Here is a 17206-nt window from a genome sequence, read left to right on the forward strand (position 1 = left end):
AGATACAAAGGATCTTAAATCTTAAGATATCCTTTAAGTATCTTCTCCATTTGCCTGTTTTAAAAAGGTTAACTAAGCAGGTCACAGAAGTGTTGAGTTCTATTTGGAAGCCAGGTCTTTCTGACTCCAAGCACTAGGCAGGCTCTGTCTATAGCATGCCTTACATGGCTACTTACAAAAACACATGCTGCTCTTTTGTTTTGTTTTACTAGCAGTAAGTTAAAATCAACTGGGAAGAAGTTAGCTGAGCAATTGCATACACATAATCTCTTCTCCAAAGAGAACCCTATTTTAGATCCTAATCAAGCCTACCATCATAGTTAAGGTTCACTATCTAAAGGACCACAACTATCTCAACAATAGTTGTCCTTATACAGAAACCACTATTTACAAAATCCAGGTCATCAAAGGTAAGTAAGCCAAGGTATGGGTCACCCATGCACATACACTATAATATGATCCTCAGCTCTGACCAACAACTAAGACTATTGCTGAAACCATCCCAAGGGGCCTCGCTGGCACTTGATTCATTCACAGATTGGGTACCTTCTATATAAATAGCGCTCCTTACAGCAAACCCTTGTAAAAGTCAAAAACAAGCCTACCATGTAATAAATTTCAAATTTCATTTAAGATTAAGGCCCTAAGTAGCACACAACCTTACAATTCCTATGTTATCTGAAAATGTTTCATTAGTGGGGCACCTGGGTGGCTCAGTCAGTTAAGCATCTGACTCTTGGTTTCAGCTCAGGTCATTATCTCATGGGTTGTGGGATCCAGCCCCGTGTCAGGCTCCTGGCTCAGCAGAAGGTCTGCTTGCAAGATTCTCTCCTGCCCCTCCCTCCTCCCTCTCTCAAAATGAATAAATAAATCTTTAAAACTAAATAAAAATTTCTCATTAGTATTATATAAATTATAGCTTCTCACAAACTATCATTTCCAGTCAATTGACCAAATTTGTGAATCATTAACAAAAACGTTTAGCAGACAACTTAGTGTTTTATTCTTCAATATTTCACAAAGATATAGAAGTACTTCTTATAACCCCATATTAAATCATAAGTATATTCTAAAACTTTAACTCCAATAGAAGTTATGCCCAAAGCTTAAAAAGCAAATGATTTACAATTATGGTTTTAAAGCTCTTTCTGAAGAACACCTTAAAGAATTTGATAAAAGCCTCTCTCCAAAAATGCAAATCATATAAAATTTAGCATGCTACTTTATGGCACCCCATTAAAGTCCATCTATAGCTCCCCTCAATTTAGAGGGAATTCACGAACCCCAGATAAAGACCTCTTATTTAGAAAGTTATTTACAGTTTTAAAAGATTTTACTCTCAGTTTCTAAACAGCATGGTCCCTTATGTGGAATTTACATCTAACAATATATAAAATTTTATTTACCCAGAGCTTTAACTCAAAAAGACCCTTCTTCCAAATCCTTTGAATTCTTGTAATACTAAAAAGCAACAACAACAACAAGAACAAGAACACCTCTTATGTCCTTGGTCCACAAATATTAAGAGTGCTCACAAGATGTGTGACCCTGAACTAGGGATGGCAAAGAGAATTCCAAGATACTGTCAAGGCCAGTGACCTTGAGAAGTTTACAGTCTACTTGCACAGTCTGTTCTACTAAAAACAAAACAAAACACCTCCTTTCCACAATTTACTGACCATTTTGAACAAAAACAGGTGTGGCCTTTAAGCTGAAGGCTTTAAATAGATAGGAAATGGAATACTGGGAGGAAAAAAAAGCAGAAAACAGATCCAGATAAATTAAAGAAGGAAAAAAAAAACCCCAAAAGTCTAAATTTTCTAAATAACCTATACCTAAGAATGTGTTTGATTTACCAGATATACCTGGCTTGAACACCTTTATAACCACTCCCACACAATTGGGAACAAAAAAATCATTAAATTAGATGTAATTACTAAATTTAACAAAATCAGTAATACAAAAATGACACAATTTCTATATTTTCCCTAAAGAAAGTTACTGCAAACTATCTTAAGAAGCTAAGAAAAAACAAAAAAAAACCATGGCTGCCATCCTCTTACACTCCCGTTATCAAGCCTACAGCAGAAGTCACTAATTAATCACACCCCTATCTCCCTACTGAGCTTCATTTCTTTCAATATAAACTTCCAGTAAATATCAGGGTGAGCATTATAACTGAGTCTATTTGTTGTCATGGTAATTATTTTTCAAATACTGTTCAAATCAACTAAATGAAGCACCAAAAATTTATATATTTAATGTGCAATGAATTTATAATAAACTTCATTTGAGTTGCCTTCCAGAACACAAAATACTCTTTAAAACTTTAAATTTCTCTGTTAAAGAGAACGCAACATCATGGTCAATATAACCTTAATTAGGAAAAGATATTCTTTTAAAACTGTAACCCTCCACCCCCATGAAAGAGTTCCAGAAAACTGTAATTAACTGTATTTTTTGGCAACTCTCATTTTTGACCCTATTTGAATGAAACCAGACAAAATTACTTTCTCGAGTACCAATAAAATTAAAACTAAACAAGTCTACGTCATTTAGAGATACAAGAAATACAAAGTTTATGGGCGCCTAGGTGGCTCAGTCGGTTAAGCTGGGGTCCTGGGATTGAGGCCGGTCAGGCTCCCTGCTCAGCAGAGTCTGCTTCTGCCTCTGCCCGCAGCCTGCCAGCTCGTGTGCACTCTCTTGCTAATAAATAAAAACCTTAAAATATATATATACAAAGTTTAACAAGAAAGTATGAGAAAGAAATATTAATTTTGTCCACACCGTTTAAAAGAAATACAGGTCAATATTAACAAAACTCTAAAAAGAATATATGTGACCATTTAAAATTTATCACTTCATTCCAAAAAGAATTAAGGTAGAACACAGATTCCAAAAGTAGATGATAAAGAGGGAATTAGGGGCGCCTGGGTGGCTCAGTCGGTTAAGCGTCTGCCTTCCGCTCAGGTCATGATCCCAGAGTTCTGGGAGCCTGTGAGGGGCTCCCTGCTCAGTAGGGAGTCTGCTTCTCCCTCTCCCCCCGGTCCTTCCCCCCCCCCACTCATGCATGAACACAAGCGCTCTATCAAATAAATAAAATCTTAAAAAAAAAAAATAAAAAGAAAAGAGGGAAATAAAAACATCCCTAGGATTCTAGGATAGCATTACCAGGTGGGTGATGCTTAGCACAAAGTAAACTAAGAGTGAAAGAGTGAAAACCTGGATTCAGGAAGTTGTAGGAGAGCACTGTGGGTTAAGTAAGGAAAAAAAAAATTCCTTATGCCCCAAATCTAGCAATGAAAAATACAGGCGATTCCATGCAGAAACAAGGAGGTACCAGCTTCCTAGCCTTAATAGGATTCGAGTCTTTTATAAACACAGGCAAGGTTAACAGATGACAACACAATGTCAGGAATATAAACACCATAAAAAGGGGCATTTCCCGACGCCACCTCTAACCTCAACTGGTACTAATACTAAAAATAATAGCTTTGAGGAAGTATCTGTTCGTGCCCATTAGGAAAACTAAAGTATATATATATTTTTAAAGATTTTTTAAGTAATCTCTACACCCAACATGGGGCTCAAATCCACAACCCCAAGATCAAGAGTTGCAGGGTTTATTGACTGAGCCAGCCAGGTGACCCAAAAACTAAACTATATTTTAAAATACTTTTTTTTTTGGTACAGTTCTTTCAGCAGAAGCTGTTGGGTAGGCATGACCTCAAATTATATCTATCCTACAAACCATGGACCTCCTCCTCATATATACCCATGCAGACCTCTTCCATTATTTCCTGTAATTTTAAGTGTAAGGTAGCTTGAAAATGCTTTGTACTACTTTTACAAGTACAAAAGTATAATAAACATTCCTGCCCAAGACCTTTTTTTCTCCCTAAAACAAGAGTTAAACATCAGCCAGCTATAAAGACTCGAGATTATGCATACGCCTTTAAAAAATACATTCATACGGTGCTTTTTGATTTGGACAGTCTACTCATTTGAAGGAAAATGAATTTAAAATTTGCCTAAGTTGCCAAACTACAAACGGAGATTAAAAAAAAAGACCAACTGTACTCCCTGCGACAAATATATTTTAAGTAAATGAACAGGACATCAGAAAAGTAGGGTTAATTATCTGGAAAGTTATTGGTGGAAAGGCAAAAGAGAAACGAATGCTGGGTCGCCTTTTTTCTGAGTGGCTTTAATCTTACTTGCAGCACTGAGTAGTAAACACACCACTTATTATACAGAACCTATTTGATGAATGGGAAGAGGAAATCTAAAGACTTAAAGTTTCTTCAGAGGGCCAATTAAGAAAAGCCACGGTTCTCCCACCATTGAAAGGAATTAAGGGGCTGACTGGTAAGGAACCCATCTTCCTCCGCTTTTCCTGTCCAGAAGAAAAAGTCTCCCAAATTGTCACAGCCCGGACTGAGGCTCCAGCCTCCGGCAGTGAGTACCCAAAAGCAATGACTGGAGCCCAGACTAGGTTCTTACCTCCTGGATGCGCTTCCTGGCCCGCTGAAGCACTTCTTCGTAGCCCTTCTGCCGCAGCTCGCTAAGACTTTCGTAATACTCCTCGGGATCGTCGGTCTCAGTGAAAAGTACCTGGGAGAGGATCTTCCAGCCGCAGGTGTCCAGGCCATGGCCCAGGTAGACCTGGAGCTGGTAACACAGAGTGTCGATCTCCTGCTCGGTCATCTCTGGAGCGCCCCCGAACAGCACGGTCCACATGCCAGAGGGCTCCTCGGGGAATACGGGCAGGCACTGTTCCAGCTGCGAGTTCACAGAACACAGCTGCTGGTGCACAGCACGCAGATCCTGGAAGGAGAAGAGCCCGGCCCAGCTACACTCCTCGGCCGGGGACTCCAGCTCGGTAGTGGAAGGCGGCTGCTCTGTGTCTGAGAGCGCCAGGGCCGCCGGGGCCACCTCGTCCTCCCTCAACATTTCCAGCACCTCTATCTCCTCGGAAACCGCCCCACAAGTGCTCACTACTCGCACGGAGGACACCGGGGCCTCCCTGGACGCCGGCGGGGCTGCTGCTGTAGCGGCCCCCGCCACATCTTTGCCTTCAGATCTCCTTCGAACCGGGCTGGTCTTGGCCCGCACTGGGCTCCTGAGGGGGCTCTCCGCCCCTTTGCCGGCGGGACACCGCAGCAGCGGGTCCCCCCGAAGGCTGCGCGCGCTCCGCGGAGAGCCGCCCTCCCCCCAGGCCGGGCTCCTCCGGGGCCCCGGGCTCCTACCCAGAGTCGCAGAGGCAGTGGCCTCGGGCCGGCTCTTGCCCGCTGGGCTGCCTGGCCCGCGGGTCCCGTCCGACGCGGGTGCTCCGGGCTCAGCGCCCCCTCGTGCCCCCGCCTGCTCCCGGGAGCCGCTCCTCTGCCTCTGGGCCGTCCGGTTGTGGCAGGTTATGGCAAACTTGCCCTCAATCTCGTTCCAGGCCACAATGAAGACGAACTTGTGCTTCTCGCGCTCGTCGAACACATGGGGCCGCACGGCCACCCAGTCCGACTCGAGCGTCTCCTCCAGCGCGAACGACATGGTTGCTCCGGTGCCAGGCCGCGGGGGAGGCGCCGCTGGCCCTGCCCGCTCGAAGACTCACCGGCTGGCTGCACCGCGCCCCCCGCTCACCCTCGCTGAGCGCCTTCGGCCATCTTAGCGCGCCAGCCGGCTCTCCCCGCTTACTCGCCCGGCCCTCCTCACTTGAACCCGCCGCGCTCCTTTGTGGCGCGGCTCGCGGGAAAGACAATACGCGTCCCCGGAGCAGGTAGTTCACATGGTCACGTGCGGCTGAATCTGTTTACAAGCCCAGTGCTGCGGCAGCGCCTCGCGCCCGTCCCGGCCGCCCCCAGCGCGAGGCCGCGGTGCTGCGTCTGCGGCTCTCGGAAGGTGAGGAGCGGGTCCCGCGGGGCCGGGCAGGCCGGTTAGGCAGTAGGGGCCGGCGATGTGTGCGTCTCCGCCGCTCGTCCAGGCCGATCTCCCCGCCCCTCCTCCTTCTCCTCCTCTTCCCGACCGCCCGGAGCCGGCCTGACGGATAGACGCGTCTCCTAAACTGTAACCCTCAGTATCGCCACAATGTTGCCATTTGGCTGCTGACGTAGGCTGCTCCACGAGGGACGTAAACACGGGCACGTGCCGCACGCTGGTGACGCGGCGGCGGCGGCGGCGGCGCGCACACCCCGCCCGCGCGCGCGCCGGCACCGCCCCTCCCCGTCCCGCGTCCCCCGCCCGCGAGCGGCCGCGGGCCGGACTCCTTCCTTCCGCGCAGCCTCCTTTCCCAGCGGCTTGGGCAGGCTCTCCGCAGGCTGCCGGTTCAGAAGACGGTGAGCGTGGTACGTGTGCTTTGCGGGACAAATGGCCTCTGAGCCTCCTGGGGGAAAAAACTGTAGGAATTGAGATTTTTCCAACTCCAGCCAATCAAAGGGACCCTGAAATGTAAATGTGCCTCCTTTCGCCCGGGGGGAGTCGGTATAGGTAACGCCTATATTCGGGAAAGTGCTCTGTAACATAACACGAACTATGTGCTAAACGTTATTGGGATGTCCCAGACTGTTGAATTCTCTAACACCCTTGAGACACAATTTAAGATATGAAAGGGAGGTGTCCGAAGACAGCCCAATAGGACTCCAAAACAAAATTAAATCAAGTGAAAATTCAGTCATGTCCTAATAGTATGAATGTTTACATTTCGGTTCAGCGGCGCTTTATTGCTTCAGGTTTCATCATTGTGTACTGTTCTGGGAACTTCGTTTTGAGGTCACTGGCTTAAGCCCTTTTGAAGTTGTATTCAATTATCGGAGATCCCAGAATGCACATAGAAAAAAAATCATGTAAATTTGAAGAATTCTGTTATTTATATTGAACTATGATGAAACACATTTTTTAAATTGCCCTATAATCTAGTTTTTATTATTGGCATTCGCTTTCCTATTAGCTCCCAATTCACAGTGCAGGTATTCTGCATCCACAATAAAGTACAATGGGAATTATTCTTTTACTTTTAGGGTTTTTTTTTTTTTAAGATTTTACTTATTTATTTATTTGAGAGAGAAAGAGGGAGTATGAGAGAGGAGAGGGTCAGAGGGAGAAGCAGACTCCCTGCTGATTTGGGAGCCTGATGCGGGACTCCGGGATCATGACCTGAGCCAAAGGCAGTCGCTTAACCAGCTGAGACACCCAGGCGCCCCTATTCTTTTACCTTTGTCCATATTTCTCAAATTATGCAAAACCATTTGGATTAAAGGTGCATTGTCAGCTACACTTACTTGAGTACACTGACATCGGAATAAACAGCCAAAAATTTTGCCCTGTCGCTCAGATGGACATTGTAGACTGTAGATCTGCTTGGACCAGAAAAAAAATAAATTACTTTGGGCAGGATGAGCAAAAAGGTAAAAAGACAGGTTTTTAAATTTTTTTTTTTACAATTCTTTATGTGGAACCACAAATTTTCAAAGCTTGTAACTGAACTTGTGCCAACACTCAAATGCAAATCAGAGATACAACTTTCGAAATCTGTATCACCAGCTAAGCAAACGATATCTTATCATGGAAAACTTACCTGTCTTTTCTGCTAAAAAGCTACCGCTAAAAGTTTTTCTGATAAAAAGTGATGACATGATCACTAGCTGTCTTCTTGTAATACATTATAGATAACTTTGAATACCAAGAATGAGCACTAAAAGAATATATTTATAGGAAATATTTTTACTTACATATATATTAAAACTTGCAAAATCTATCCACAGATACTAAATTATGTCTTATCACAATAATGCTAGAAAAAATTGTTTCATGGTCACACAGGTTTTAAGTATTTTTCCCCAAAGACTCTGACCGCTGTTTTGTCAAGGGTTGTTCAATGTTTCTCATTTCCTCTGTCTTAGTAATTGTTATCCTAGAAATGAAAAGAAACAAACCGAAATTCCCATGCAGGTTACTCTAGTACTCTACAATTCTTTATCTAGGTATGTATCTGATTGTCAAGCAAGATCTCTGAGTGTAAAAATTAGTCCTTAGGAATAAGTAACACCATAGAAAACCACATACACCTTACCAGCTTGAAAAGACTTGAAAATTTGTGAATGTTTTTTTAACTATTGAGGATTGTTAGGTACTCTGGGAAATGCTTTAACTCTATAGGCCTTTAATAAAAACTGTAGCCATTTACATAGGAGTTTTCAAATTACATAGGATTTTCCGGCACATATTTATTTTATCCTCACAACAATCATATAATGTACTTGTGAAAGGAGTAAATCTTTAATTTTACACGTGAGAAAACAGCAGTTCTGATTACTTAGTCACACATCCCAGGACTGGGAACAGGGAATGAATGAATGGAGTTCAGGGGCCTAATGCATGCATCTGTCCCAATTAGATTCTCTCAGAAGCAGACACTAAAAAGAAGTCAAAATGCAAAAGTTTATGAGGGGTTAACACCTGTAAAAGAAAAAGGGCAGAAGCAGGATTGGGCAGACTATCCTAATAGGGAGCTCCAGAGCAAAGATTTTTCTTTAAAGAAGTTCCCCCATTGAGTAGAAATGATTAGGCCTTGCCCAGTCATTGACTGGGGACCACCCTGAGAAACGCATAGGATGATAACCTGAAGTTGACTCTGAAGACACAAACAGCTGGAGACTCAGCTAACCACATTCCTTGCAGATGTGGAGTGAATCTTTTTTTAAATTTAAGATTTATTTATTTATTTTAGAGAGAGAGCATGAGTGGGAGGGACAGAGGGAGAGGAGAGAGAATCTCAGTGAGACTCCCCACTGAGTGTGGAGCCTGATGTGGGGCTCGATCCCGTGACCCCGAGATCACAATCTGAGCCAAAACCAAGAGTCAGACACTTAACCGACTGTACCACCCAAGCACCCCAGAGCAAGCCCTTTCTTAAAGGATGATCTGATTGCCACATCTCCACATCTGCCACAGTTTACCTTGTGTACTCCGTAGATCCACTTCATAACATATTTGGGGAGCAGCTCCTCCAGGGCTCTGGTCTGCCCCTCTTCCTGAGGGGAAATTTAGAAGAGGGAGGTGAAGAGACAAACTGTAGCCTCCACTGCTGTGGTCAGTCTCATGGCCAAAACTGGTACTCATCATCTCTCTCCTCCACGGTCTGTTCTAAAGTCGCTCACTCTGCTGACCTTAGTGGCTCACGTGGTGGTGTTTCCCAAACTCTCATTCCTGAGGAGTCTGAACTCCTGGTGACCTTACCCGTGTATAGCCTCCATTACTACATCATTACATTTGTCACAATTAGGCAAGAGTGTACCAGGAGGCATCCAGTGGGTCACCAGAGTTCAACGCACATTCCTCCCCACTCCCGCCATGTAACAGCCCTGCCTCCTCCCGCTGATCAGTGTTAATCACCCCTGACAAGGTGGTGATTGCTCTTCTTGCCTGCTACTTTCTGGCCACAAAGAGCCCAAAGTGTCCAAGTGGCAGCTGTAGCTTATAGTTCAATGAGATCTTTGCTATCTGATGACAAGAACATACTTCATTTTGAAGATCAGGACCTCTCACCTTACAGAATTCAGTTGGTCATTCAAAATGGTGGTGAGGCTTCCACTCCTTGGTTCCTGGACCCATGTATTCTTCCCCATAGTGCTACATGAAGTTCTGTAATTCAGTGCTTATGCATGTTTTGGAGGATGATACCCCCATCCTCACAGGGTGTTGCCTGCTGCTACAGCTCTACCTTCAGCACGCCATGCCACTCTGTTTAGCCAGCAGCTCTGGATGACACAGTGTATGACATGACCAGTGGATCTGTAAAAGGAGTTCCCTGATTAGATACTATATTGTTTCACGTCTGTAGATCAGGCATTCTGTAAGTGGCTTGATCATGCTGGCAGGAAAGGCAAACCCATACCCAGATTAAGTTTCTATTCCCATGAGAAAAACCGCTGCCTCTTCCAGGATGAAAATGGTCCCAGGTAGTCCATTTGCTGCCAAGTGACCAGTTAGTCTCCTTTTTTTTTTTTTTTTTTAAGATTTTGTTTATTTATTTGACAGAGACAGCGAGAGAGGGAACACAAGCAGGGGGAGTGAGAGAGGGAGAAGCAGGCTCCCGGCCGAGCACGGAGCCCAATGCGGGACTCGATCCCAGGACCCTGGGATCATGACCTGAGCTGAAGGCGGACGCGTAATGACTGAGCCACCCAGGCGCCCCACCAGTTAGTCTCCTTAAGGAATAGTGCCATACTGGTGGCTCAGTGTTGGTGTCTGTTGCTGGTAGGTTGATCACTCAAAGCAGGCAATAACTAGATTGGCTTTCATAAGTGGAAGTCATGTTTTTTTGACCAATGCAAAGCCTCCATTTCTTTCACTGTGATCATGTCATCTGTTTGCCTTATCATGCCAATGGATGTTATCTAGTCGTTACTTTGTCTGCTTGGTCATTTGGTTCCGACCACGTGGACGCTTTCTGATGGGTATTAAAATACAATGTAGGGGCACCTGGGTGGCTCAGTCGTTAAGCGTCTGCCTTCGGCTCAGGTCATGATCCCAGGGTTCTGGGATCGAGCCCCGCATCGGGCTCCCTGCTGGGCAGGAAGCCTGCTTCTCCCTCTCCCACTCCCCCCGCTTGTGTTCCCTCTCTCGCTGTGTCTCTCTCAAATACATAAATAAAAAAAAAAAATCTAAAAGAAAATAAAATAAAATACAATGTAACACGGGGCACCTGGGTGGCTCAGTCGTTAAGCAACTGCCTTTGGCTCATGTCATGATCCCAGGGTCCTGGGGTCGAGCCCCTGCTCGGCGGGAAGCCTGCTTCTCCCTCTCCCGCTCCCCCTGCTTGTGTTCCCTCTCTCGCTGTCTCTCTCTGTCAAATAAATAAATCTTTAAAAAAAAATACAATGTAACAATCTTCACACCTTGTTCCCACTCTCATATGTCTGTCTACATGTCTCTTTTCCAGACTTCCTCATCTCTGATATTTGAATTTTTCTCCTTCCAGGACCCAGACCATTCCTCATTGGTGAGAGCCCATATGTGTTTTGACTTTAGGCCACTTTCCCTTTCATACGAAGTGGATGACCAACCAGATGCATCTTCTGAAGCTCTGCACATTGGGAAGATTTATCTTTCACAAATTGTCTCATCATTATTTTTCATAACCACACTGAATAAGTTATATAATGCAGAGAGCATCCACTTTTGGTTTTCACCTAATACCAAATCAACCCATCCATAAACCAAGCTGTCGGGGGAGGGGGCAGTTCCTCCTTCCTCAGCTGATTGAGTGGGAGGTCCCTTTGGTCACTGGTATGAGCTCAGAAGGGACACTGCTAATAGTGGATGCCATGATAGGACACAGTAGATGCCATGAGGTTTTAGACCCAGTCTTCATGCCCCTTGCAGTGTCATTTCTTCCTGCTCATACTCAGTCTCAGATGTACCACGTCCATCTTATGATGGATTGCTACAGGACCCATCTTACTTTACGACTTATTCCCAACAGATGGTGGACAGTTCCAAACTTGTGGCTGCTTGGTATCCCAAAGTCAAGTGTTCCAGCTCTGTCAGAGCACCTAACTAGGAGCTGTTTTACAAAAGGTGCATAACCCTCTGCTGCAGATGGTGTAACCTTGCTCCATAACCCTAGGAGCCTGGGTTGTGATTCTTCCCCTGGGACTCGTCGTAAACTTCACACCATCTCCTTTTCTACCATTAACATCTCAAATACCATGGGGTGTGCTGAGATCATTTGTTCTAAACAGGAGGGCTACTTGCTCTACAGCTAGGACTGTTTTCTCCAAAGCTCAAGAAGGCCTAACAGTTGGGGCGCCTGGGTGGCTCAGTCGGTTAACGTCTGCTTTTGGCTCAGGTCATGATCCTGAGCCCCAGGATCAAGCCCCACATCAGGCTCTTCACTTAGCAGGAGTCTGCTTCTCCTTCTGACCCTACCCCCTCTCGTGCTTTCTCTCTTATTCTCTCTCTCTCAAATAAATAAATAAAATCTAGGAAAAAAAAGATCTAGGAAAAAAAAGAAGGCCTAACAGTCATTGTACTTCCTTCACTGTAATAGTGGCTGCATGATACAGCAATTTGCCCTTTACTTTGAAGGGAGTGCCCTGGCGTTCACTTGACTATGGGATGTGCAGAAACTTTACTAAGTTGGCAAGTACCTGAATTTTTGTAGTCTGTCTCCCTCCCTTTGGAGTACATGTGTCTTACCAATTCTCCAGCACACTAGTACCCTCTTACTTATTCATCTGCCAGATCATCATGATGTCATCAATGTAATGAATCAGTAGGATATTCTGTGATATGTCCAGATGGTCCAGATGTCTTCAGGCTACATTATGACAGATGGTGGGAAAGTTAACAGCCCTGGAGCAAAATCTCTCTGATCTTCTTTCCTGACTAGGATAGAAGAGTATACATTCACCAACCCAATGGCTGCATACTGCGTACCAGAGACTATATTATCTACCCTCACAAAGAAACTACATCTGGCTGGGCAGCTGTGATCAGGGCTATTTCTTGGTTGAGCTAGCAATGGTCTCCAGGATCCATCTGGTTTCTGCAAGGACCAGACCAGCAAATTACTCAGAGATATGCTAGGGACCACCACACCTGCATCTTTAAGAGTGGCACTAATCTCTGCCATCCTTCTCCAGGGCCACACCGTTTTTGATTCAATATCTCGGTGGGAGGGGGACAGTTTCAGAGGGTTCCTGCTTGGCCTTCCACAATATGATAGCTCTCACCAACAGGTCCAAAGTATGGGTTACTCCAATCACCACATATGCCAATCCCAATTATATGTTGGAGGACTAGAAAATGAGTACAGGTGAGTTCACAGAACTAGTGGACCCAGACTTTGACTAAGACTCTATTCATCACCTGGCCCTTGTATGTATGTCCTCACTGTAATAGAGAGCCTGTGATAAGTTTTGGGTCATATCAGTGCCAACTTGGACCCTGTTTCCAACAGTGCTGGAAATGTCTGAATGTATTCCTTTCCCCAGTGAACAGTCACCCAAGTACATGGCCTAGATCCCTTTGGGGAAGCACTGGGGAAATCATTATGTATTACAGGGCCCTTCTCCCTCAGATCCAGTTATCTCATCAGTCAATGAGTGCCAGGTCTGAAAACTGAAGAGTATTTCAGGTCCAGAAACTGGGCAAGAGACTTCTGGGGTAACTTCCTTCAACCTCCCACTCATCCACTCTTGCTCTATTTTGACTATGTATGTTAAGCAGTGTGTTTTGGCTGTCCCTCGAGACACTGTGTTCTGTTAGCCTCCCATAACTGTGGACACTGTGACCCTCTGGCTTCTGATGGTGAAATGCTACCACCAGGGCCCTCTCATCCTCACTGCTATCAGTGAGCCAAATTCTATAACCGCTTCTCTTGCCATTAACTCTGGCCTACAGAGGAGAGCCACACTATACTTCATAGTGATGCTGGGGCCCCCTGACCAGATCATTTCTAACACCCTTGGTGAATGGTGAATCCTTTAGGCCTTCCTAGGAACATATTCCTTCTCCTGGCCTCATGTACCATTTAAGTTGTCATCACGTATATCCTTGAGCCAAGTCCTAATCCTAAATATATCCTAAATCTTTGAGCACATAATTATTTCTCTTTTCATTCTTTTTTTTAAAAGATTTTATTTATTTGACAGAGAGAGACACAGCGAGAGAGGGAACACAAGCAGGGGGAGTGGGAGAGGGAGAAGCAGGTTTCCCGCTGAGCAGGGAGCCCGATGTGGAGCTCAATCCTAGGACCCCGGGGTCATGACCTGAACCGAAGGCAAACGCTTAACGACTAAGCCACCCAGGCACCTCTCTCTTTTCATTCTTAATGACCTATCTAGAGAATCCTTTGAAACCCATACACTTAACCACTGTGTTACTTAGGATCCTCCAAGCAGATTCCAAGATCAGATTAGATGGGCAAAAGATTTTTTTGGGGGGGGGGGGAAGGGGAACAACTGTGAGGGAAAATGGAGAGGAAGCCAGAGCTAGGGGGAGAGCTGGTAGATAGTGATGGAGAGAGGGGGGGAAAAGGAAGTTTCAATAGAAAGCATCTTAGAGTGCAAGGTAGTCTAAGAAAGTTTTCACTAGGCCAATGGGGAGTCCTCAAGCCCACATCATCTGTCAGAGGAGTTTCCTGTCTCCGTGCCTCACTCAGTCATTGGCTGGAAGAAGCCCGTGGGAAGTGTGGTGGATTCATAACATAGCAGCCTGGCCCATTAGTATTATGCTTGGAGATCTGAGAGGCACGTTCTCATGGCTGCCACAAACACCATCTGTGCTTTAAAAAAAACTGGGTACTATTTATTCATTGATTCATGACACATCGAGGGCACAAATACGAATCCGATGTACTGCTCACACTCTAGCAATTGGCATCGGTTTGAGTGGGTTATGAATAATTTTCAGAAATTAGGAATAAATAGATTTCCAGAATCTCCTGAGGCAGATCTTCAGGCTATGGCTTCATTATTTTGTTTGAAACGATTTGAAATTCTAGAGTAGGTTCTAAGCTTAAATAGTAAATGGGGTTTGGATTCTTCCCCACTGCACCCAGGAAGCTACAACTGTACCTGAAAACTTTGTTCCTTTAGAAAAGATCTGAATTAGGGGCACCTGGGTGGCTCAGTCGGTTAAACGTCTGCCTTTGGCTCAGGTCATGATCCCAGGGTCCTGGGATCGAGCCCCACATCGGGCTCCTTGCTCAGTGGGGAGTCTGCTTCTCCCTCTCCCTCTCCTCCTCCCTGTTCCTCTGCCGCTCCCCCTGCTTGTGCTCTCCTGCTCTCTCTCTGTCAAATAAATAAATAAAATCTTAAAAAAAAAAAAAAGATCTGAATTAGTATGGCATAATGGCTCAATGTCAATATATGGTGAAATTTGGTCTTGAATACATGAGTGCTTATTACATTATTTTTTCTGTACTTTATTTTATTATTATTTTTAAAGATTTTATTTATTTATTTGAGAGAGAGAGTGCGAGCATGAGCAGGGGGAGGGCCAGAGGGAGAGGGAGAAGCAAACTCCCTGCTGAGCAGGGAGCTGATGCAGGACTCCGTCCCAGGACCCCCAGGATCATGACCTGAGCTGAAGAAAGATGCTTAACCGACTGAGTCACTCAGGCACCCATTTTTTCTCTATTTAAAAAATAATTCCTAATAAAATTAATAATTTAAAAAATACCATTCAGTCATTAAAATTAATCACAGCTACACATGTTAATATGGATATATTTCAAAAGCAATGTTGAAGGAAAAAACAAGAGCTTGCAGTCGGGTATATATGTTATGAGGCCATTTCAATTTTTTAAATAAGCAAAGTGACATTCTATATTATTTATAGATCTATAATTATGTGGTAAAAATCTTTTAAAATGCAAGGGCAGGACACACACCATGATCCAAATAGTTTTTCCTTGGAGGAGAGAAGGAGATGAATAGGATTGGGGAGGGATACAAAGAGGATTTCCAAATATTCACATTGGCTAAATCTGGGTATGGAGTGCCTGGGTGTTTGTTATATTACACTTGGTACTTCTTGGTATATTTGAGATAGTGCATATTTTGAAAGGAATTAAACTTTGCATTCCATTTGGTCTTTTCTTTGGTTATAACAAAAGTAGCCATGTAAGTATATGCCACCACTTGGTTGGCATGAAAAGGAAAGGAAAATAATGTGTTCTATAAGTCTGCACTTGCTAATTTTTCCCAATATATCCTTTGCTGCACCCATTTTTCAAAACACTGGCTTGATGTCACTGATTAAAACTACTCCCCTGATGCTTATGTCCCCAGTTATTTTTGTGGGTGCTAAACTGCATTGCTGCCGTGGGAGAAACATACTGGAGTAGTCAGTCACAGAAAGTTGTAGAATAAGCATGGTGGTAGTTAATTCTGCTACAGGCAAATCCTAGATTCTGCCCCCCCCAACTAAAAATCTAGGTTTTAAACAAATTTATAGAGAAACAATATTAAGTTATAACTATTTACATCCCTTTATATTACCTACTCTCTGAAATTTATTAATTTACCGATCTCTGATTTGCATAGTTGCCATGCCTACATAGGGATTTTGTTGCTGTCTTTTTATTTAACTTCAGTTAATATTTGTGTATCCACCTAGTCAGTGTTCCATAGTTTTCCAGCTTGATAATATACTTCAGTTTATTTAGCCTTAACGCTATTGTTGAATTTTTGAGCTTTTTCCAACTTCCCAGTATTATAAATATTGTTTTTATGACCATCTTTGTACAAACTATTTTTTTTTCTTTCTGGTCATTTTCTTGAGGTATAATATTAAAGTGGAATTAGGCCAAAGGGTATGAATAGGGTATGAATACGACCCTAAGTTCATATTCCATTATCATATCAATTTACTGTAGGCCCAACAATACTGGATTTACACATTTTAATACGTTTTAAAACTTCAAGTAGGTATATAATGATTGTTAAAAGTTACGTAATTAAAAATTCTTTCCAATGCTTTTTAATTTTTTTTTTCTTTGGTCTAATCATTGTGGAAAAATAAAATCAAGCAAGTGAAAGTGCCCTCTAAACCTCCACCCCTCATGGACTCCAAGTGCCAATTTGGTTTCTATTCTTCATGTTATTTTAAATGCATGGCAATAGTTTCATTCTTGAGACTTCAGGCAACATTTGTAAATTCTTTAGAAACCCACCCACCCAGTACATCCTATGTGTTTGGTACTTTTCCCCCTTGACTTTGCTGTTCTTTGATGATTTCCTTTCTCTACAAATTTACAGCACTATTCTTTTTACCAGCTCTTTCCTCTCAAACTACAATATAAGCCAATCTCCCAAAACCTTCATTTCCTGCCCTTGGACCTTTCAGCTACAGGCTTATTTTTATGCTTCACAATCTGTGGCTCTAATCCTTAGCAGTATCTCAAAACACTATTCTTGACCCCACCCCAGATTATTTATATTAAGATCTTAGAGGGTGGGACCCAAGAATCTGCATTTTGAAAATGCCCCAGGTGATTCTGAAATAGATGCAGTGTTTTGTTTGTTTGTTTGTTTTGAAGATTTTATTTATTTATTTGACAGAGCGAGAGCACAAGCAGGGGGAACACTAGAGGGAGAGGGAGAAGCAGGCTCCCCGCCAAGCAGGGAGCCTGATGAGGGGCTCGATCCCAGGACCTGGAGATCATGACCTGAGTGGAAGGCAGACGCTTAACCATCTGAGCCACCCA

General features: G+C 43.8%; 1 protein-coding gene and 1 long non-coding RNA gene across 2 annotated transcripts in view; one reads left to right on the top strand and one right to left on the bottom strand.

The window, feature by feature from the left end:
* JMY (junction mediating and regulatory protein, p53 cofactor) overlaps nt 1-6085 on the bottom strand; it is a 97408-nt gene extending 91323 nt beyond the window's left edge. The window contains exon 1 of the mRNA XM_078067143.1: nt 4504-6085. Within this exon, the coding sequence (XP_077923269.1) occupies nt 4504-5544 (1041 nt within the window). The 5' untranslated portion in view covers nt 5545-6085. The remainder of the gene's footprint in view (nt 1-4503) is intronic.
* A 14-nt stretch (nt 6086-6099) lies between these two features.
* On the top strand, nt 6100-11985 carry LOC144381121 (uncharacterized). The gene is made up of 3 exons (XR_013445736.1): nt 6100-6335; nt 10970-10990; nt 11474-11985. It is a non-coding gene; the product is annotated as an uncharacterized LOC144381121 (long non-coding RNA).
* The last annotated feature ends 5221 nt before the right edge of the window (nt 11986-17206 follow it).

Source organism: Halichoerus grypus, chromosome 2, assembly GCF_964656455.1.
Source record: "Halichoerus grypus chromosome 2, mHalGry1.hap1.1, whole genome shotgun sequence".
NCBI classification, from domain to species: domain Eukaryota; kingdom Metazoa; phylum Chordata; class Mammalia; order Carnivora; family Phocidae; genus Halichoerus; species Halichoerus grypus.